Source organism: Papaver somniferum, chromosome 1 (genome assembly GCF_003573695.1).
Source record: "Papaver somniferum cultivar HN1 chromosome 1, ASM357369v1, whole genome shotgun sequence".
Taxonomy (NCBI): domain Eukaryota; kingdom Viridiplantae; phylum Streptophyta; class Magnoliopsida; order Ranunculales; family Papaveraceae; genus Papaver; species Papaver somniferum.
Genome location: NC_039358.1, coordinates 248,099,938 through 248,122,331, shown reverse-complemented (window position 1 = coordinate 248,122,331; position 22,394 = coordinate 248,099,938). Strand labels below are relative to the sequence as shown.

General features: G+C 36.4%; 3 protein-coding genes across 10 annotated transcripts; 2 read left to right on the top strand and 1 right to left on the bottom strand.

Moving 5' to 3' along the window:
* Positions 1 to 6,152: 6,152 nt before the first annotated feature.
* Positions 6,153 to 7,754, top strand: LOC113340299 (transcription factor bHLH93-like). The gene is made up of 4 exons (XM_026585510.1): positions 6,153 to 6,878; positions 6,969 to 7,139; positions 7,243 to 7,410; positions 7,509 to 7,754. Exons 1-4 carry the CDS (start codon positions 6,222 to 6,224, stop codon positions 7,593 to 7,595), a joined length of 1,083 nt encoding a protein of 360 aa, XP_026441295.1. The 5' UTR covers positions 6,153 to 6,221; the 3' UTR covers positions 7,596 to 7,754.
* Positions 7,755 to 9,334: 1,580 nt separating this feature from the next.
* LOC113324423 (1,4-dihydroxy-2-naphthoyl-CoA synthase-like) lies at positions 9,335 to 13,849 on the bottom strand. Of its 8 annotated transcripts, none has more exons than XM_026572748.1 (10): positions 13,104 to 13,849; positions 11,333 to 11,408; positions 11,139 to 11,239; positions 10,911 to 10,972; positions 10,736 to 10,803; positions 10,352 to 10,650; positions 10,176 to 10,223; positions 9,995 to 10,090; positions 9,649 to 9,858; positions 9,335 to 9,551 (listed from the first exon to the last, which is right to left on the bottom strand). In XM_026572748.1, exons 5-9 carry the CDS (start codon positions 10,779 to 10,781, stop codon positions 9,670 to 9,672), a joined length of 678 nt encoding a protein of 225 aa, XP_026428533.1. In that variant the 5' UTR covers positions 10,782 to 10,803; positions 10,911 to 10,972; positions 11,139 to 11,239; positions 11,333 to 11,408; positions 13,104 to 13,849; the 3' UTR covers positions 9,335 to 9,551; positions 9,649 to 9,669. The 8 variants fall into 8 exon arrangements, with proteins under 8 accessions (XP_026428533.1, XP_026428537.1, XP_026428527.1 ...); XM_026572752.1 differs by having other exon boundaries at positions 10,911 to 10,913; XM_026572742.1 differs by lacking the exons at positions 11,139 to 11,239; positions 11,333 to 11,408; positions 13,104 to 13,849 and having other exon boundaries at positions 10,911 to 11,122.
* A 3,425-nt stretch (positions 13,850 to 17,274) lies between these two features.
* LOC113276372 (pentatricopeptide repeat-containing protein At1g62914, mitochondrial-like) lies at positions 17,275 to 18,292 on the top strand. The gene is made up of 2 exons (XM_026525976.1): positions 17,275 to 17,533; positions 17,781 to 18,292. Exons 1-2 carry the CDS (start codon positions 17,275 to 17,277, stop codon positions 18,290 to 18,292), a joined length of 771 nt encoding a protein of 256 aa, XP_026381761.1.
* Positions 18,293 to 22,394: the final 4,102 nt, after the last annotated feature.

The window sequence follows — 22,394 nt, the reverse complement described above, 5'->3', positions numbered from 1 at the left end:
AATTTTGGCCGAACACTATTTTGGCCGCGTTGTTGAGCGTTTTGTTCAAACCACCACCGTGAGAATTGATTGCTAGTATGATGGCTGTATCATATCCTCTATAATGAGTACACTCAGTGCTGTAAGGATGGTCTGTTGGTTGGTGTTTTAGGCTGTTAGTGTCTGTTTTGTAGGTGTGAATAATAATATGTTTTCGATTCCTATTATTGTTTGGTCTTGCTTGTTTTTTTGATCATTGTCATTAAAGGCTGTGCGTGCATGCAGCATGCTCTTGTTGTTGTTTGTAGCTTTTTTATTCCTGAAATTATCATGTCGTCGTAAAAAATCCATTATCGCCCTTGATTGGCTTAGAGTAACCACTAATAAACCAAACACAAATGTAATTGATTCGTGACAAAGTGAATAAGGAGATTATTAGACGTATCTGAGAGATCAAATCAGGTTGTTAATGGCAACTTCAAGATGAAATTTAGCTTATATAAAGACAATTTTCTTTATTGATGTTTTGAAAATCTCTCAAAACTAAACACAAGCTCTAATCTTGCTCATATGATCAACCACAACATTGGTGATCATATATATATATGTAACTATGAATTCCTTTTCCTAGTCTTATTACCTTATTACTTGTCTTACCTTTTCTTAGAACTAGATGACTTCTAATTCCCTTATGATTACATCAATTTCCTAATCTTGTCCTAACCAGCTTGTTAGTGACTTCTATGTTGAAGTTAATCCAACATTCTCCCCGTTAAGCTTCAACCTTACCTGTGACATATCTTGTACTCAAATCAGTTGTCTCATTTCTTCAAACTTGATCCGAGCTAATGCCTTTGTCAATATATCTGCTTTCTGCTCAGTTCCTGGTATGTGTTCAATGTTGATGATCTCCTTCTCGATACATTCTCGTATGAAATGATACCTTTTGTGAATGTGTTTCGTCTTCCCATGAAACACTGGATTTTTAGTGAGTGCAATTGCAGACTTATTATCAATCTTGATGAGAACTTTTTCAGGTTTTCTTCCTTTGATTTCACCCAACAGTTCTTGAAGCCATATTGATTGTTTAGCTGCTTCTGTTGCGGCCATAAACTCAGCTTCACAGGATGAGAGGGCTACAGTGTCTTGCTTCTGTGAACACCATGTAATAGGTGCTTCTCCTAGATAAAATATATGACCCGTTGTACCTTTTCCATCATCTTGGTCAATATTATGACTGCTGTCACTATACCCAACAATTCCTTTTGATCCTCCTCGACCATACTTCAATCCACAGCTGATTGTTCCTCTTAGATATATCAATATCTGCTTTACTACATCACCATGAGACTTGCGTGGACTCTGCATATAACGGCTTGCTACTCCCACAGAGAAAGCCAAGTCTGGTCTTGTGTGTAACAAGTATCTAAGGCATCCAACATTTCTTCTATAACTCGTTGGATCAATCTCAGCTTCTTCTTGTGCCTTTGAAACTTTAAGTCCAAACTCCATTGGTATCTTAGTTGGATTACAAGTTTCAAGTCCCGCTTCTTTCAGAATTCTCCTTGCATAAGCTTCTTGTTTAATCTGAATCTCATCTACTCCTTGATGGACTTCTATGCCAAGGTAATAAGTGAGTTTTCTGAGGTCTGACATCTCAAACTTCGATGACATTTCTCTCTTGAACTCATTGATCACCTTAAGGGAGTTGCCAGTCAAAAATAGATCATCTACATAGACTGCAATCACAAGAAGCGTCCCCTTTTCTTCTCTTCTGTATACTGATGTTTCTTTAGAGCACTTAACGAATCTGATTTCTCTTAAGATTTGATCTAACTTTGTATTCCAGGATCGAGGAGCTTGTCTTAGACCATATAGAGCTTTTGATAACTTATAAACCTTATGCTCTTGTCATTTTACTTCAAAACCTTCTGGTTGTTCAACATACACATCTTCTTGCAATTCACCATGTAAGAATGTTGTCTTAACGTCTAAGTGGTGAATTTCCCATGAGTTTGATGCAGCTTCTGCTATTAAGAGATGAATTGTCTGTAGTCTAGCAACTGGTGCGAAAACTTCATCAAAGTCTATGCCTGATTCTTGAACGTATCCCTTAGATACAAGTCTTGCCTTATATTTGTTAATAGTTCCATCATCATTTCTTTTAACCTTGAAGATACACTTAAGACCAATCACTTTTACCCCACCTGGCTTATCAACTAGAAACCAAGTCTTGTTTCTGTTGATTGAAATAATTTCTTCTCTACATGCTTGTGTCCATTTAGTCGAGACCTTTGCTTCCTGAAAATTCCTTGGTTCATCATTAACAGAAAGTAGCATAACCTCACATTCTTCTGCAGCTTCAAGAACATAATCCTCCAGATATTATGGCTTTTGTATCTGTCTTGTTGATTTTCGCAGTGGAATGGGTTGAGTTATTTCATCGATCTCCTCTTCTTCTTCTTCTTCTTCTTCTTCTTCTTCTTCTTCTTCTTCTACTTCTTCGTTATTCTCAGTGTTTTCATTATTCTCTTCTTCTTCTTGATTAACATCATTCTTTCCATTGGTATTGATGATGATGGGTCTTTTTCCTTCATCAATTACTTGACCCCATCTCATGTGAAACATTCCTGGATCCGTACTTTGTCCATCATTAGTTTCTTTCCAGTTCCAGTTTGCTTTTTCATCGAATACCACATCTCGAATCACTATTACTCTTTTCGTTGTTGGATTGAATAATCTGTAAGCTTTGGATCCAGGCTCAATTCCTAGATGCACAAGAGTATGAGATCGATCATCCAGTTTCTTAAGAGTTGCAGAATCAACTTTTGCGTATGCTTTGCAACCAAACACTCTTAAATGATCTATGTTTGGTTTTCTCTTTCGCAAACTTTCATATGGAGTCATGTCTTTCAGAGCTTTCGTAGGTATCTTGTTTATTAGGTATGTGGAGTGTCGTACAGCTTCTCCCCATAGATAATTAGGGTATCTGCATAGCCTCTAAAGAATTCTTGTCATCTCCATTAGAGTCCTGTTTCTCCTCTCCACCACTCTGTTTTGTTGTGGTAGCCCTCGAACCATCTTGTTCTGAGACATAGCCTTTAAGGTTCTGAAGCTTATGTGTCCTAACCTTGCGTGACACTTCCATGTCTGATCTTCCAGTCTCATATTCAGACACAATGGTCTTCCAATCATGAGACTTACCTTGTAGAGTCTATTCTGTGAGCGTGAGACTCTAACTAAAAGTCTTCCACTTGGGTCATGAACTGTTAGATAATCTTGTCGCATTCTAACATCACATCCAACTTTTGTAGCTTGTCCTAAACTTAGAATGTTTCTTTGTGAGTTTGGGATGAAGTAGATGTTTGTGACAAGATTCTGTTCTCCGGTCTTGCTCTGAAATAGAATTGATCCTTTCCCTTCAATTTCTACAGAAGATCCATCCCCAAACTTCACTTGTCCTTTGATTTTCTCATTAAGTTCAGAAAAGTAGTGTCTCTTACCAGTCATGTGATTGCTGGCTCCATTATCTAAATACCAGATTCCTTCTTCTCCATCCTTTGATTCGTAGTTCTTCGGTATTAGTTTCCCTTCGTTTAAGAATACAACTTCGTGCATGAAAAGAGTTGTATCTGCTTCCCTTGTTTCATTATTGTTTGCTTCTTCCATCTTTTGTATTCTTTCAGGGCATACAGAGGAGAAGTGTCCTGGTTTATCACATCTGTAACAAATAATGTTTGATCTATCCTTCTTTTCTTTCCCTTGGTTTTGATCATTCTGACTTGTTGTTCTATCTTGTGAGTTAAACCTTCCTCCCCTTCCTCGGCCTCTGTTTACTCTACCACCTCTTCCACGACCTCTTCCTCTTGTCGCAGAGTTTTTTTGGTAAGAGTTTGTGTACAAGAGTTTTCCTTGAGTTTCTCCATTGTTTTCTTCATCAAGGATTCTCTCTTCATATGCTTTCAATCTTCCAATTATATCTTCATAGCTAGTCTTCTTTAAATCTAAGACTTGTTCGAGAGAAGTTATGATATGAATATACTTGGATCTTGGTAAACTATTGAGAAACTTCTTTACCAGTTTATCTTCATCAATGGATTGTCCAAGTGACACATCTTTTGAGGCTATCTCTGATAGCTTTCGTGCTAAGCTATCAATAGTATCAGTGTCTTTCATCTTCACTCTTTCAAATTCAGACATTAAGGTTTGCATACGGGATTCTTTAACTCGATCAGCTCCGAGATTACGTGTCTTTATTGCATCCCAAATTTTCTTTGAAGTTTCATGTTCACCAACTTGTAGAACAAGACATTCTGGTATTGCTTGAAAGAGTAATCCAATGGCAACATTGTTTTTGTCTGGGTCCAATGTACCAGGATCAATCGTTTCCCAAACTTTGTAGATTTTCATCAGTACCTTCATTCTCATGGCCCATACTGTGTAGTTTGTGGCGTTGAGGATTGGAACTTGTATTGATGGTGGCGTGAACTGTTTTGCACCCACAATGGTGGTTTCGTTTTCCATGGCTCAGAAAACAAGCTCTGATACCAATTAATGGCAACTTCAAGATGAAACTTAGCTTATATAAAGACAACTCTCTTTATTGATGTTTAGAAAATCTCTCAAAACTAAACACAAGCTCTAATCTTGCTCATATGATCAACCACAACTTTGGTGATCATATATATATATAAAATTATGAATTCATTTTCCTAGTCCTATTACCTTATTACTTGTCTTACCTTTTCTTAGAACTAGATGACTTCTAATTCCCTTATGATTACATCAATTTCCTAATCTTGTCCTAAACAGCTTGTTAGTGACTTCTATGTTGAAGTTAATCCAACAGTTGTCGTGTTAGGCTGTTATCTCTGACCCGTAATCCAAAATTTGCTTGAAGAAGATGTAACTAGACTCAAAATTTCAATGAGATTTTTTTTGGATGTTTTGGTAGATTTCAAACAAAGCAACATGATATTTTTGGCATCTGCATTTAGCTCCTGATCTTGGATACCTCCGATTCAGATGCTGTTTGTATCGGCAGAAATTTTATAGCAGACAAAACTGCAAACAGGATCAAATGAGTCGTATACTTGGATGTTTTGTCACAGCTCAAACATAGTAATTAAGTACATAGGTTGTTTTAAGCAGCATAAGCTAAAATTTACAAACCGTTTATTCTTTTTTAACTCAACAAACTCTTATGAGAATCTAACTCATTACATCTGAATTTAACTTATTATTATGCTACGTTTAATAATTCTGAGTCAGATACATCACAAAAACATATTAAAGAAAAACAAACAATAAAGAGACTCGACCAGGTCTGATAAACATAGATGCGATCAATATTTTTTGATGGAGAAAAGAGAGAAAATTGGTGAAAGATGTATCATCATTTGAATATAGAGACATCAACCTAATTAATGTTTCATGGGAAACATATTTGCATGCAGTAGCAATGTGGCATCATAGACCCTGACAAGGTCTAGTTTCCCATCCTTTCCCATCGGGACATATATATGGTGGGGGTCATTGTTTTCATGACATTTATGAGAGTTCATTTTAGTCCATTGAATTTTCAGGTTTTGTCCAAGCATATGTACACTTCTTTGTCATCACAATTAGACTAACACCTAGGCATGAGAAAAGTGATTAATATCATAGTATTGCGCACAGTTTGTTTCATGAAATTGTCAATAGCATTGGATATTGATTGTCAGGTATCTCTTCTACGTAAAAAAAGAAAAAAAAAAGGTGATCTTTATAGAGGTTAAGTGCTTAAAATGACTATTACACGCTCCCCAAATCTGCTTAAAATCCAGACTCCATATATGGCTCGGTGCTCTACCTCTATCTCAGTGCTAACTCCAAAAAATGAAAGTTTAGCTCTATTCCCACACGGATTGTCAATTTAGAACCACACTATTGTTTAAAAAGAATGAATGAAAAGTGAAAAAGAGAGGAGTAAAAGCAGATTCCTTTAGTGTACCTTATATTGGCTCCAACTGCTATAAAAAATTTTAACCTATGCACAATATTTTAGATACCTTTAGGCAGCAGTAAGAACTATTTATTTTGAAACGAAAACAAAAGTACATAGTACCATATTTCATCCATTAAGAAGGGGAATCATTTTGTGTGCTCTTACTGCCTGTTGTATATATGCATGATTTCTGCAACCTTGTGCTGAGAGCTTTTGCATACAGTGAGTGAACCAGAGGAAGAAGGGAAGCAACATAATGGAGGTTGATGAGCAAGGTTTCTTAGAGGAATTACTGAGCTTAAGGAGAGAAAGTTGGGAAACCTTTCCTCCACAAATGAATGCCACTACTGATGATGAAATGATGATGCTGTCGAATGGATGGAGTACTTTCAATTGCTTCAACGAGATGATGATTACTAATAACCCTCCAAGTTTGCATTGTTTCCCACCGAGTCCGTCATTGTTCGGAGAAATGTCTTCGACAAAGTCACAACTCGATCTTGTTTCTTCATTCAATGAAATGAGTGTCCCATTTGGAGAAGATCTTAGCTTTATAATGCCAGAGATAGGCAATTTCACTTTTGAGCAAAAGCAAGATGCAGTACCAACTCCATTGTTCATAGAGCAACATGATGATCAAATGGTTTTACCTAGTCCTTTATTATGCAATGATCATCAACCTCAAAAGTTAATCGAAGATGAGAACAATGATACAAATCTTAAACTTGAGCAAGTTCATCAAGCTAGTACGAACCAGATTCAAGTATTTGAAACGGGTTTAGAGAGAAAGACGACTAAGGTGAAGAAAGTTGAAGGACAACCATCAAAGAATCTAATGGCGGAAAGACGGCGAAGAAAACGATTAAATGACCGCCTTTCGATGCTCCGTTCCGTTGTTCCTAAGATTAGCAAGGTAATTAATTAACTCACAGTATATATGTACTAATGAATTCAAATAATCTCAAATATGTGAAACTAGGGTTACGTTTCTCTTAATTAACAGATGGACAGAACATCTATACTTGGAGATACTATTGATTACATGAAAGAATTACTTGATAGAATCAAAACATTGAGAGGAGAAATCGCTCAAATGGGTGGTTCAACAAACAATTCAATGGATATCTTTAAGGACATCAAGTCAAAGGAGATCCTCATAAGAAATACTCCCAAGGTATGCTCACATTATATTTTTGTTAGTAGAGTACTACTTGTGCCAAAAATTATAGCCGAAACCCGGACTCTAAATCGAATAATCTTGCATGAAAACTTTTTAGTTTGAAGTAGATAGGAGGGAAATGGATACTCGAGTCGAGATTTCGTGCGCAGGGAAACCGGGGTTGTTACTATCGACTATTACTGCCATTGAAGCATTAGGCCTTGAGATGCAACAGTGTGTTATAAGCTGTTTCAGTGATTTTGCAATGCAAGCTTCATGTGCAGAGGTAATATATATAATACTAGTCATATAGTGCTTAATTATCTTGACTAGTCCATTCAACATTTTTCAGCTAACTTTAATGTTTGTATTATTCATTGATAGGAATTGGAGCAAAGAAAAATAATAAGCTCTGATGAAATAAAACAAGCATTATTCATTAGTGCAGGTTATGGAGGAAGATTTCTTTAGAGACACACCAACAGATGCAGCAGTACCAATCGATTTCTCCGGTTGCGTTTGTTTTTTGCTGAGTTTTTGCACATAGTTGCATCCGAATTTGACTCATATGAGTATGACTCATTTTAACTCGGAAAAAAAATTTATCATATATATCATATTATTTTTGTTAAATTAGATGAATTTTGACAAATTTAGTGGGTTTTTCCAACCTAACTCATTCATCTCCGAGTTTGAGTCTAATTTCATGTCGACTTAGACCAGAGTCAAATTTTAATGTCGAGTCAGTAAAAAACAAACGCGGCTTCTAAGTGTATTATTTTATTTTATTTTTCCTCAGTAAATTAAAAATAAGAAAAAATATTTGAAAATGGGCACGATGAAACTGGTTACATACCGTCTATTTTTACATTTTTGTCCATTTAAACAGTATCAAAATCTAACTGTCAATTTCACCCAGAAATTATTGATTTTGGCCCTTTTAACCAATTTTGTGTTGTTTTACGGTACCCTGCTCTTTGTTCTTTTTAGATATTTGTAGGGCATATCTAGTTTGATCAAGTGATTAAAGTACTCGTTTTTTATCTGAATCCCCACAAACAATAATGAATCAAAACTTCAATCAGTTTGAATTTTTAGGTTGAATTCTGTTTAATTTGGTATCTAATCTTCTTTTCATGATTAACTATTGTTTCTAAAGTTAATTTTACTGTTAAATTAAACTCATTTGAAGTGAAATTACACTTTCTTTGATTGTACTAATGTTTTGTTGTTAGTCATATGATTGTTTTATCGGGGCTTAACCATTATAAATATTCGTATTACCAGATGTTTCTCTAGCAGAACAAAACGGTTTGTTTATCAAACAGATTTTCGATGAGATAAAACCATGTAGGGACTCGAAATTTATATGTTTTTCTACTAAAAAAGCCATGTTCGTTTAATGGCGATAATTACAATTTAAATTTGAGATTAAGAGTTTCTTGATACTACTTGTTTAAAGAAAAAAAGACCGTTTCCCAAACTTTACTTCCTGCAGCAATAATCAAAAAATTTTGATTAAGGATAATGATGAGTTAATTAATTTTGTAAAAGCAGTAGAAACATGAATGTTCGGGTAACAATATGTTTTGAAAGTACATCAATTACAAAGACTTGACCCCAATGTGTGATGTGCATACGGACAAAAGAATTTTACTTTTGTATGGTCAAGTAAATCAGTAAATGTCCACTTTTTTGCTGCAGCAGATAAGGCTAGCTTTCTTTTGATACGTAAAGATTGAATTACTTTTGATGTAAAATATATTTGACTGACCTGTGATTGACTGATTCTTTTTTATTTATTACCTACTTTAAACTCAGGGTTCAGTTATGTGGTAAATGGCTTAGCCTGCAACTAGACTAGCTACTCTGCCAGACTAATGCACCTTCCATACTTAACTATAAGAAGCCCACTTTATGAACAACCGAGATGTTGATAGGATGTCCTACGTTGCAGATTTGTCTCCCGGTAAAGTTATTAGATGATCACGCCAATTAGAGCTGGCAAACGGGCGGGCCGGGGCTTGCCCGTTACGGGTTCCACGGGTTCGGGTTGATACGGGTTGAAACCCGTGGGTTGAAATTCTCCACGGGTTGTCATTTCTTCAACCCGTGCCCGTAACGGGTTTAACCCGCGGGTTCACGGGTTAGCCCGCCCGTTTTATACCTTAAGAACATATCCTAAATGAGATCAAATTTTGGAGCCATTATTTAGCTAAAAACAAACACTATATAATCTACATTGTTCTACTAGTAATAATGAATATCGACTACAACATCCCCTTATCGCAACCGCTTAATCTCCCTTTCTCCAGAATGAGCATCCCTCGGTAAGTCTAGCTTTACCTCCAGTTGGTTGGCACAAGACAGTTTGACAATTTCCACATACAACCACTGTTTGTGAGTGACTGAATACAGTTGTTCTGCCTTCAAAAATCCAACAACAACACAAAGATTCAAATATTCATATATTCTCCAAAATCACAAGAAAAACTGAAAAATACAAGTAATAACTACTACTTACATGTTGAAGCATCCTTGGCACTTAATATCTGACAGCATAATTGTTAGTTTCTGTGCCCACTAGACAGCAGTGAAGCGAGACATTCCTTCGGCTTGTATTGCCGACGAGGTTGACTGCTGCCACCCTACATCCATAGTAGTATCCTGTTGGGGTAAAAAGTAAAGTGGCAAAACCTTCTTGCAGAAGAAATGTCGCTGTCACTGCCGAAATCTTCCATACACAAGCAAATTGGCAATGGTGGCAGAAATTCAAGGGAAAAGACAAAAAAAGTTGTTGTCTATCAAAAACACAAAATGCTGAAAACAATACAGTAGCCCCCTTGAGTAGTTGACTGTAATAAACTCACCGGTACTACGACGTTCACTAGCCCCATCTTCTCTGCTTCAGAAGCATTGTAAAATCGAGCTAGAAACCACATTTCACGTGCTTTTTTCGGCCCGACCTGGTAAACCACCACCAGAAGAAAAATAACATGTTAAGGGCTATGATTCCCCCACTGCGCCAGAGAATTCAGTTTCAACACTTACCAAACGAGACATGATGGAACTTCCATAACCTGCGTCAAGACTTCCAACCTGCACAAATCCACCGTAAAAGGTATTTTGAGGAGATCAGAAAAATAATTCTAGTGTGCAATTTCTAGATATGCATTAAAAAATTAACATTCCAAAGAATGCTCATAAAACAAGCATAATACGAGTACCTTTGGACCTGTCTGGCCAAAAACGGCATTGTCAGCAGCTATTGTTAAATCACAAACCATATGCAATACATGTCCTCCTCCAACCGCATAACCTGCAAAGATATGTAGTAAACCTTTTTTGCCTTCTTCAACCATAGCAACGTGATTTCCTTTCACAAGTTTTCTCTTAATCCATGTAAAATACTTTCTGAAACCCGAAGATAAATGAACTTGTAGCAGGTTCTGTGCACGCCGGTTGAAACAACCCACAATTGCAGACATCTCATCGTGGAGAGACGGAAAGAATGTCCCATCACAAACTACAGAATCAAACCATTCATTACAAACCCCAATTAGATGTACAAATAATAACTCAATAAAAAGAATGAGGCCAGAGAACGTTACTCGAAAAGTCTCCGAGACAGTCTGAGTTCACATTTGATCGCAACATCAATTAGGGAGTGTCTCTTAGACTGCAAATGATGTCCTCCCATTAAAGTGAACAAGCAAATTAGAACATTGACATCTCAAAAACATCCAACAAGTTAAAGCGTTTCCAAAATTATACTCAAATACATACAAACTGAATGGGAAGCAGTTTCGTTGACAGGCAGGCAGGCCAGCAAAAACACAATAGTGGAACTTCAAGTTAGTTCCGAAAAATTGAAATCATCCAATTTTGCAACAATTTCCACAGAAACACATAAACACAAACAAGCAAATAAACCCAAATCAGATTCAATAAAATGAAATCATAGATAAGAGATTGATAATGATGAAGATGGTGATTAGTACTAGGAGTAGTTACCATGAAGAAGGAGTTTGGGATTGAACCAAACGCTTAGGCTTGTGCCTCCTCTTCTCCAAATCAGGTTTTGGATTCAACAGATCGATATCATTTGAGAGAACCTGAAAAATACAACAACACCATCAGAATCAGAATCATCAATAGAGATGACTAATGAAACGAACAACGAATTAATGAACCACGAATCTTCTTACCATGATGAAGAAAACCCTAGAAAGCCTTTCGTTTCATTCTTCTGAGCCGCAGCGGAGATTTTAGGTTTTGGAGGAACTGAGAAATTTTTTGTTTGAGGAGTTATATAAGAGAGGAGTTAGATCTTACGATCTCAGCCGTTGATAGCATTACGGGTTTACGGGTTCAACCCGCGGGTTCCCGGGCCGGGACGGGTTAACCCGTTTACTCACAAGCCGGCATTTCTCCAACCCGAACCCGGCTTGTTTTGAAACCAGCCGAGCCGGGTTTCACGGGCCGGGCACGGGTTAACCCGCGGGTTTTGGCTTATTTGCCAGCTCTAACGCCAATACCTCAAATTCGGTACCCGTCAATAACGTATTAGTAATGACGCCTAAAAACAAAACGTATATCTAAAGTTCTCCGGTAATCGACATTCTCACAAGCACCGGTAAAGATAAAGGCTAGAACAATTAGGAATTTGGCGCCATTACTAAGAAATCAATTACACATTATGTAAACGTGTGTGTACCATATAGTTTGTTTATGGGTTGAAGTGCCCCAGCCCAATAATTCTACCCAGTATAGGGCCCTTGGGAGAAAATATATGGAAAGATGATTATAGCCCATTCAGAGATCCCCAAGAAAAGGGAGAATCAGTTACTAAGAATACCAGGTACATATTCAAACATTGAAGTTACAGATCCTAGAAAAAAGAGAATTAGTTACCAGGGAGACCAGGTACATGTTCAAACCTGGAAGCTAGAGATCCTAAAAAAAAAAAATTGGCCTTGGTTTGGACCAAGATGAACCTGGAGAGCATGTGTGCAGATATATAGTCCAAATGCATCCATACAAATATTGAACTGGATACAATTCCTCCACAACCTATAAATAGAAGTGGAATTTCAACTAGAAAGGTAAACATTTTCGAATACCTTTCTATCCATTAAACCCTGCTTAGATCTCTTACTCATTGAGGCATCGGGATGTCCTTACAGGTACTCGATTTAACCAACACCAAAAAAATTGAAGCACAAAGCAATGAATCTGATTCAAACCCATGCTTACCAATAAGCCTATGAACAAATTTTCCATTATAGTATGTCATTGAAATTGAACCCACATTAAGAATGAACTAACCAGAAATAAATACCTCATCAAAAAAGAATCTAAAACCAACAAGCAACTGATCAAACAACTTTTATGCATTGCCAGACGCACTATGCTTTGGATCTTGAAAAATGAAAATTTTCTAGGGGACATTGCTTTGTTGAGGTCTGTTAGGAAACATCTGGCTATCATCATAGCTATCACCATTTTGAACAAACAAACTCATATGGGAATACTCCAACAACAAATCGAAACAGTACCCAAGAATAATAATCACACAAGAAGTAATTGCACCTAAATAGTCTTAAGATTCACAATTAATAGAAAATAACGCCCTAAGAAGCTGAAATTATTTTCCTCGATCAAATAATGTATCATCAGACTTGAAACAAGGATGAGAATATATCCTAGTATGCAGTGTATGGTGGAAAAAAAAATTGAGCTCAAAACAGACTGTATCTATTGGAGGCATTTTAGCAAACACCTTACATTGCGGAAGTTGTAAGAGAAAATCATTTCCATCACTGCTCAAACTCTCAGTTTCGCTCTTAGACATTTTAATAAGCAGGTGACTATCATTTCGAATTTCAGAATCATTAGCAAATACATGAATGATCGAATCTAGAAACCCATAATATGATTTAAACCCAAAGCTAAGAATCAAGTTCCAAAAATACTTACCACGATCAAGTATGCAACGAGAATCACCAATACCAATATGAAGACAATCCGGACAGTTTAACTTGTTGTGAAGAACGGCTAATTCCTTTGAGCTTTTAGGATTTGTACTGTCGGTATGAATCACTTCATCATCTTCTATGTCTTTCGACTGAAAACTCACAGAATCGGTGGAATCATCGTCTTCTTTGTCAACGACAGTGGAAGGATTTGATTATACTTTCTGAGATTCAACTTCATAGTGAACTAGAGAAGAAGAATCTGGACGAATAGAAGTAGGAACCGATTTTGCTTCTTCAGATGCAAAAACACAAAAATCTTGAGATTCAGAAGATTGAGCAACAGATCCACTACTAACGTCGCCAGTTCGTAGAAACACCTTCATCAAATGACGAGCCGCCAACAATATCACCAAATTTAGTTAAAATTTATTGAAAAAAAATTTCCAGTTGTTCTTGGACATACTCCTTTGTCGAAATATTATCAAGTTTCTTGTTCATTTCCACCAGCTTCAACTCGTGTTGATTTGCACTTTCAGGGATTTGTTGAAGTTGTGTAACTTCAGTAAACTCTGCCATTAAATCCCTCACAGATCGAAACGGCTATAGATACCAATTGTCATGTACCCGAGAGTACGATGACAAGATTTGGATCAGAAATTGATCATAAAGATAGGGTTTATTCTCAAACCTCACGGTAAAAGCCTGCTAGTTCAGAGAACCAGTTGAAGAACAATGTTACTCAAAATAGATTCATAATTCGATAAGGGTTTCATTACAGAGACTTGAGAGTATATAACTCACTCACTCTCTCAAATATCTAACGACTACTAACCCTCCACGTGGTTACATCTCAACCACCCGTTACAGTTAACACTAATTAAACTAACTACAGACTAATATAGATATGGTCACTCCCATTCATTAACAGGTACATGACACGTACCTAATATATAAGCTAGCAGGAGGGAAGTTTTATCGAGTGGAAAGCATAAAAATGGAGCCCAAAACATGGAATTTCATCAAGTTGGAAATAGTTCACAATTTACTACGGGATGCATCTTTGCGATGTTTGATCATTCGCGAGTTATTAAGTAATTTTAAACGCTTGAACAATTTTTTTTACGTTATTCGTATTTGTTAGTCCTATAAACAATTTACTATTCACATATAAATGCACAACTAACAGACAAATGTATGATCCACACACTTTGATATTAGCCAGAGTTGTTTAGCTATAACATTCGCATAGCGAATACCGGACACAAATTTCGGTCATACTAGCCAAAGAAGTTAAACAATAATTCTCGTATCGCTAGCACCAATTCCAACTTGGCTTTGATTATAGGAAATATTTCAAAAAATACTCCTTGCACGGTCTTAGTCAATATTTTAGAAAATTTGTTCGCAACCTAAACCGGTTAAGCGTAGGGTCAAGAATAGAGAGGACCTTGTTCCATGGGCAATAGGGTTTTAACCTAACCCCATATCAGTGCAGTGAGAACCAAACCAACTTGACTTCCATTAGAGAAAAATCCTTGCAGGTCTTAATAAATACTTGCTCAAATTTTCGAGCAAGCCAAACCTAAACCGGTTCAACATAGGCTCAAGAATAGCAAGGACCTTGTTCCATGGGAAATGGAATCCCATTCTCAGGAAAATGAGAGTTCATTATAAGATTAAAACAAAAAATTGTATAAAGAAGTCTTGCTGGATTATAAGCTAGAGCTACATACCAAAACTGATAAAGAATGTAAAATTACATATATAATATTTATCGGAGGTGGAATGAATAAAAATCATCTTGCGATGAAGCTTTTATAGGACGAAGTAGAAAAATTACAAAAGGAAGCATTGTCGAAGAAGTAGTAGGAGCGAAAGAAGACAAAAACAGAAGAGCAAACAAACCAGTTCATGAAGAAAGTCTGATGGAGTTAAAGAAAAAAAAACATGAAGAAAATTTGTTAGAGCGGGAGAAACAAAAAAATATAGTTGTTGCAAAAAGAAGTTAATTGGAGCTGGAACGAAAGAAAATCAAATCAATTTGCCAAGAAGCTTTGATGGAGTCGAGAAATAAAATATTTATGAGGAAACTTGGTCAGAGCTGGAGGAAAAAAGTAAAATAAAATATAAAAAATTATTTGCATGAAGAAGCCTTACTAGAAAGGGAGTGGAAGAGCAAGAAGATGAAAGAGAAATTAAAAATCGGCAAACGCGAAAATGAAAAGACAAAAAAAAAACATGATATATATATCTAATCAACTATATAATACAAAGATCTCAAAGTACTAAGTTTCAGATTTAACTTATGCTCCCTCACTAGGTTTGAGATGTAGTGAAGCGTCACTAGAAAATGTAATAAAGAATGTCACCTATCAAGCTCTCAATGCATGATTAGTTATGATATTTACAAAAAATAATCCAAAAGGCGCGGATCACATTTCGTTATTACCATTGTCAGAACATCAATTAGATTATAATCGTATAACATTATATCAATGTAATCAGAATGATATAAGCCTCATGGAAGCAATATGCTATCTTTTCTCGAACAGTGAAACTGTAACGTTACCACAGTACGAGAAGAAAACCTTTCACCATGCAGGAATCTATGGTCTCACCTCATATGTGGACACTTAAGTCTTTCTCTCACCGTGAGACCAACAAAGTTTTTGATCCAAAAAATCCATATATTATCCAAGAGATGTGCCAATATGTTATAGCATTCGATGCGATAGCCTTGTCACATTCCAGAGAAAACACATTGTCGTAATGCAATAAAGAGACTTGTTACAGCAGCAAGTACAAACATCAAGACTCGTTCATATTAAACTCGGAAAACTCTGCCCACAACAGCAATACCAAGTGCAACATTGTTCACAAGAAAACTACCATGTCACTTCAAAAAATAGCTTGGGGGAATCTAAGTTAAATGTTGGAACAGTTTCCCAAAGGGACTCTTTCCTTAATCCATCAACAAATTGGGAATTAAGAGGGGGTTATATTTGTACCATATAGTTTATATATGGGTCGAAGTGTCCCAACCCAATAGCTCTACTCAGTATTGGATCCTTGGGTAAAAAAATATCGAAGGATGATTATAGCCCAGTCAGAGATCCCTAAGAAGAGGGAAAATCAGTAACTAAGAATACCAGGTACATATTCAAACCTGGAAGTCGCAGATCCTAGAAAAAGGGATAATCAGTTACCAAGGAGACTAGGTACATATTCAAACCCTGGAGATTAGAAATCCCTCCAAAAAAAAGCGAGTCAAAGAAGACTAGGAATAACCTGGAAGTTAGAGATCCGAAAAAAAGAATAAATTGGTATGGACCAGGATGAACCTAGACAGCATGTGGTACAGATATGTAGTCCAAATGTATCCAGACAAATATTGCGATAGATACGATTGCTCCACAACCTATATATAAAAGTGTAATTTCAACCAGAAAAGTATACAATAAATTATTGGAGAGCTGAGCTGGAAACTCTTCATTAACAAAAAAGCATCACGCGAGAAATTGTGAGTCATCTAAATGATCTACAATTCATCCATCAAGTGTAAACCTTGACTCATCCAATGGTTAAGATTATATCTTTCAATACAAATCTCGAGGAGTGTTATAGGAACATTTTTTCTACAACAGAAAGAAAACCTGTGTTTTCGTGGTGCAATATTTTTGGAGATGTGGTTTAATCTAAGTTGTAAATGTCTCGATATCTTCCCCTCATATTTTCAAATCAGTAATTGATATACCATATGCCCACATTTCCAAATTAGTGATAGAGGTTTTTCTCGAAATTTCGTACATGATTTCATCCGGTGGTTGAGGAATTATTGTTGTTTACACATTGCTTGTTTATATTTTTACTAAAATAGTTGTATGAATCTGATTTATTATGACTGACTCAAAAAATGATGGGTGAACCAAATCAATTCAGACTTGTATTTTTGTTTTTTATTTTTGAAACAAGTCACTGTTTGATTTGTATAGATGGGTAAGCCAAGTTATGAATCTGACTTATTACATCTACACACTACATTGGTCAAACATAAAAAAAAAAAACACAATTGCTAAAGGATGGTACCGCTATTAGCGGGGCGGATACCAGTTCATAAAAGACAAAGTAATCCTAGCCATTGGATCCTGAATTGGTACCCTCCCTTAGTAACCATGGTATCAGCCTTTAGCAATCATGAAAAGAAGGGAAAAAAAGGACAGAAAAATCAGATATCTGACTTGGACGAGTCAGATTTTGACCGAGACAAAGGTGTCAGTAAGATACTAAAGGCCAGAGACTCGAGCAGTGCACACCAAAGGCCAGGGCCCAATGGGTCATTGCTCTTTTTTTTTTCCAGCGACACAAATTTGTGTTCATGTAGATGCATGAATAGTGAAAAACAGGCAAAAAAAAATGAGTGCCCTCAGAAGGGTAATCTCCCATCATTCTTCATCACTGAATCCTCCTCATCTGGTTCTTCTCGGAAATAGATTTTATGTTTCAAATACTTCCCATTTGGTAAGTGCAGTGGTTAATGAATGCAACTCTGGCAAAATCAAGAAACTGGATCATGCTTTATTTTACTTGAATAAATTAGTTGCACTGCACCCATTTCCATCTAATACTGCTCCATTCAATCATTTACTGAATTCACTTTGAAAACTTAAATATCATTCAGATGTAATGATCTTGTATAAGAGAATGAATTTGGTTGGGTTCAAACCCTGTCTCATTACATTCAACATTTTGATTAACAGTTGTTGTCAATCCAAGAATACTGACACTGGGTTCAGCTTGTTTGGGGGTGTTCTAAAGAGGGGTTATCATCCTGATGTATATACTTTCACTTATTTGATCAAAGGGTTGTGTTTGCAGACGAAGATTCATTGTGCCATGAAGCTGTTTGACAGAATGATTGAGATGGGAATTGAACCGAATGAATGTACATGTGTAGCTTTAATAACTGGGCTGTGTAGAACAGGCAATATACATCTTGCTCTTAAGGTGCAAAACAACATGGTTAGATGGAACAACTTTGAGCCGAATGTTTATTCCTATTGTGTTATCATAGATTCTCTATGCAAAGGAGGTTTACTGGACGAGGCATTGAATCTGTTTTTGCAAATGATAAATGATGCGAAGATAGCATTGAATGTTGTAGTTTATAACACGTTGATTAATGGTCTTTGAAACTCTGACAGGTTAACTGAGGCTGTAAGACTCTTCGATGGCATGTCTAGCCGAGGGGTCTCTGCAGATGCACTTACGTACACTTTTCTGATTCGTGGATTTTGCAAACGCGGTGTGGAACGAAACTAAGCAATATTTTGATGCAATGGCGGGTTGTGGAACGTACACTTTTCTATAAGCCACCAACCATCACTCAATTTTATAAATTCTAATCAAAATCTCACTGAAATTGTTTGAAAGACTGAGACTTTAACATTTAAACTTAAAGACTTGGCTAGAAATTATGAATTGAAAATTTGTACAATCGTGAACTCTGATTTTCATAGGCTCAGCTTTGACATTAACGGATACATTTACCAATTAAAAACGAAATCAATCAAATTGTCATTACTTTGAAGGAGTCTTCTGAGGAAGAATTCCAGTGGGAACTGGCTAAACTTGTTTTTAATACATTCAAAATAAAGAGAGAGTTGGAAGAGACAATTTATCGAACAGCTGATCTACTACTAACAAAGTAAAAAAAAAAAACAACACCATTATCAAAATTTTGGAGACAACCTCAAATATGATGGAATTTTTGGAATAATGGGTTTGTGTTTAATCTTAGCCTAATAAGGAAACTGGATGAAATTCTAAACAAGACGCAAATAGGAAACCGAAACATAGTACTAGTAGGAAAAACCTATCTATGGAAACAAGACGGAAAAAAGGAAACAGAGACACATTGAATGCCATCTATAAATACAAACTCTCCCGATATATTTTAAGAAACATTAATAATCAATTCATCATCTTCTTCTTCTATTCCTCTCGGTCTGAATATCAAGAAAACAGGGATTCTTCTTCTATTCCTCCCAGTTTGAATATCAAGAAAACTGGCTTAGCTGCTGCTTCTTCTTCTTCTATTCCTCTCGGTCTGATTATCAAGAAAACTGTCTTAGCTTCTTCTTCTTCTTCTTCTTCTATTCCTCTCGGTCTGAATATCAAGAAAACTGGCTTAGCTTCTTCTTCTTCTTCTATTCCTCTCGGTCTGATTATCAAGAAAACTGGCTTAGCTTTTTCTTGTTCTTCTATTCCTCTCGGTCTGAATATCAAGAAAACTGGCTTAGCTTCTTCTTCTACTTCTATTCCTCTCGGTCTGAATATCAAAAAACTGGCTTAGCTATTTCTTCTTCTATTCCTCTCGGTCTGAATATCAAGAAAACTGGCTTAGCTTCTTCTTCTTCTTCTTCTTTTATTCCTCCCGGTCTGATTATCAAGAAAACTGGTTTATCTTCTTCTTCTTCTATTCCTCTCGGTCTGAATATCAAGAAAACTGACTTAGCTTCTTCTTCTTCTTCTTCTATTCCTCTCGGTCTGAATATCAAGAAAACTGGCTTAGCTTCTTCTTCTTCTTCTATTCCCCTCGGTATGAATATCAAGAAAACTGGCTTAGATTCTTCTTCTACTTCTATTCCTCTCGGTCTGAATATCAAGAAAACTGGCTTAGCATTTTCTTCTTCTTCTTATATTCCTCTTGCTCTGATTATCAAGAAAACTTGCTTAGCTTCTTCTTCTTCTTCTATTCCTCTCGGTCTGAATATCAAGAAAATTGGCTTAGCTTCTTCTTCTTCTTCTATTCCTCTCGGTATGATTATCAAGAAAACTGGATTAGCTTCTTCTTCTTCTTCTATTCCTCTCGGTCTGAATATCTAGATAACTAGCTTAGTTTCTTCTTCTTCTTCTTCTTCTTCTTCTTCTTCTCCTATTCCTCTCGGTCTGATTATCAAGAAAACTGGATTGGCTTCTTCTTCTTCTTCTTCTATTCCTCTCGGTCTGAATATCAAGATAACTGGCTTAGCTTCTTCTTCTTCTTCTTCTTCTTCTTCTTCTATTCCTCTCGGTCTGATTACCAAGAAAACTGGCTTAGCTTCTTCTTCTTCATCTTCTATTCCTCTCGGTCTGAATATCAAGAAAACTGGGCTTCTTCTTCTTCTTCTTCTTCTTCTTCTTCTTCTTCTTCTATTCCTCTCGGTCTGATTATCAAGAAAACTGGCTTAGCTTCTTCTTCTTCTTTTATTCCTCTCGGTCTGAATATCAAGAAAACTGGCTTAACTTCTTCTTCTTCTTCTATTCCTCTCGGTATGAATATCAAGGAAACTGGCTTAGATTCTTCTTCTTCTTCTATTCCTCTAAGTCTGAATATCAAGAAAATTGGCTTAGCTTTTTCTTCTTCTTCTTCTATTCCTCTCGGTCTGATTATCAAGAAAACTGGCTTAGCTTCTTGTTCTTCTGTTATTCCTCTCGGTCTGAATATCAAGAAAATTGGCTTAGCTTCTTCTTCTATTCCTCTCGGTCTGATTATCAAGAAAACTGGCTTAGCTTCTTCTTCTTTCCTCTCGGTCTGAATATCAAGATAACTGGATTAGCTTCTTCTTCTTCTTCTTTTATTCCTCTCGGTCTGATTATCAAGAAAATTGGCTTATCTTCTTCTTCTTCTATTCCTCTCGGTCTGAATATCAAGATAACTGGCTTAGCTTCTTCTTCTTCTTCTTCTTCTTCTTCTTTTATTCCTCTCGGACTGATTATCAAGAAAACTGGCTTAGCTTCTTCTTCTTCTTCTTCTTCTATTACTCTCGGTCTGAATATCAAGAAAACTGGCTTAGCTTCTTCTTCTTCTTTTATTCCTCTCGGTTTGATTATCAAGAAAACTGGCTTAGCTTCTTCTTCTTCTATTCCTCTCGGTCTGAATATCAAGAAAACTGGCTTAGCTTCTTCTTTTCTTCTTCTATTCCTCTCGGTCTGAATATCAAGAAACTGGCTTAGCTATTTCTTCTTCTATTCCTCTCGGTTTGAATATCAAGAAAACTGGCTTAGCTTCTTCTTCTTTTTCTTCTTCTTCTTCTATTCCTCTCGGTCTGATTATCAAGAAAACTGGCTTATCTTCTTCTTCTTCTTCTTCTTCTTCTATTCCTCTCGGTATGAATATCAAGAAAACTGGCTTAGCTTCTTCTTCTTCTTCTTCTATTCCTCTCGGTCTGATTATCAAGAAAACTGTCTTAGCTTCTTCTTCTTCTTCAATTCCTCTCGGTATGAATATCAAGAAAACTGGCTTAGATTCTTCTTCTTCTTCTATTCCTCTCGGTCTGAATATCAAGATAACTGGCTTAGCTTCTTCTTCTTCTTCTTCTTCTATTTCTCTCGGTCTGATTATCAAGAAAACTGTCTTAGCTTCTTCTTCTTCTTCTTCTATTCCTCTCGGTCTGAATATCAAGATAACTGGTTTAGCTTCTTCTTCTTCTTCTTCTATTCCTCTCGGTCTGATTATCAAAAAAATTGGCTTAGCTTCTTCTTCTTCTTGTATTCCTCTCGGTCTGAATATCAAGATAACTGGCTTAGCTTCTTCTTCTTCTTCTTCTTATTCTTCTTCTTCTTCTATTCCTCTCGGTCTGGTTATCAAGAAAACTAGCTTAGCTTCTTCTTCTTCTTCTTCTTCTTCTTCTATTCCTCTCGGTCTGAATATCAAGAAACTGGCTTAGGTATTTCTTCTTCTATTCCTCTCGGTCTGAATATCAAGAAAACTGGCTTAGCTTCTTCTTCTTCTATTCCTCTCGGTCTGAATATCAAGAAAACTGGCTTAGCTTTATTCTTCTTCTATTCTCTCGGTCTGAATATCAAGAAAACTGGCTTAGCTTATTCTTTTCTATTCCTCTCGGTCTGATATCAAGAAAACTGGCTTAGCTTCTTCTTCTTCATCTATTCCTCTCGGTCTGATATCAAGAAAAATGGCTTAGCTTCTTCTTCTTCTTCTATTCCTCTCGGTCTGATATCAAGAAAACTGGCTTAGCTTCTTCTTTCTTCTCTTCTTCTCGGTTATATCAAGAAAACTGGCTTAGCTTCTTCTTTTCTTCTATTTCTCTCGGTCTGAATATCAAGATAACTGGCTTAGATTCTTCTTCTTCTTCTTCTTCTTCTATTCCTCTCGGTCTGATATCAAGATAACTGTTTGTTTTCTTCTTTTTCTTCTTCTTCTTCTATTCCTCTGGACTGATATCAAGAAACTGGCTTAGCTTCTTCTTTTTCTTCTATTCTCTCGTCTGATATCAAGAAACGGCTTACTTCT

Excerpts from the sequence above, each read along its gene's own strand:
- LOC113340299 (XM_026585510.1), top strand. The coding sequence starts at position 6,222 with ATGGAGGTTGATGAGCAAGGTTTCTTAGAGGAATTACTGAGCTTAAGG. Across the intron at positions 7,140-7,242 it reads TCATAAGAAATACTCCCAAG|TTTGAAGTAGATAGGAGGGA; the intron begins GTATGCTCACAT and ends AAAACTTTTTAG. Across the intron at positions 7,411-7,508 it reads TGCAAGCTTCATGTGCAGAG|GAATTGGAGCAAAGAAAAAT; the intron begins GTAATATATATA and ends ATTCATTGATAG.
- LOC113324423 (XM_026572748.1), bottom strand. The coding sequence starts at position 10,781 with ATGTTGCGATCAAATGTGAACTCAGACTGTCTCGGAGACTTTTCGA. Across the intron at positions 10,224-10,351 it reads TTGGCCAGACAGGTCCAAAG|GTTGGAAGTCTTGACGCAGG; the intron begins GTACTCGTATTA and ends GGATTTGTGCAG. Across the intron at positions 9,859-9,994 it reads TAGTGAACGTCGTAGTACCG|ATTTCGGCAGTGACAGCGAC; the intron begins GTGAGTTTATTA and ends TGTGTATGGAAG.
- LOC113276372 (XM_026525976.1), top strand. The coding sequence starts at position 17,275 with ATGGTATCAGCCTTTAGCAATCATGAAAAGAAGGGAAAAAAAGGACAG. Across the intron at positions 17,534-17,780 it reads AAATGAGTGCCCTCAGAAGG|ATGTAATGATCTTGTATAAG; the intron begins GTAATCTCCCAT and ends AATATCATTCAG.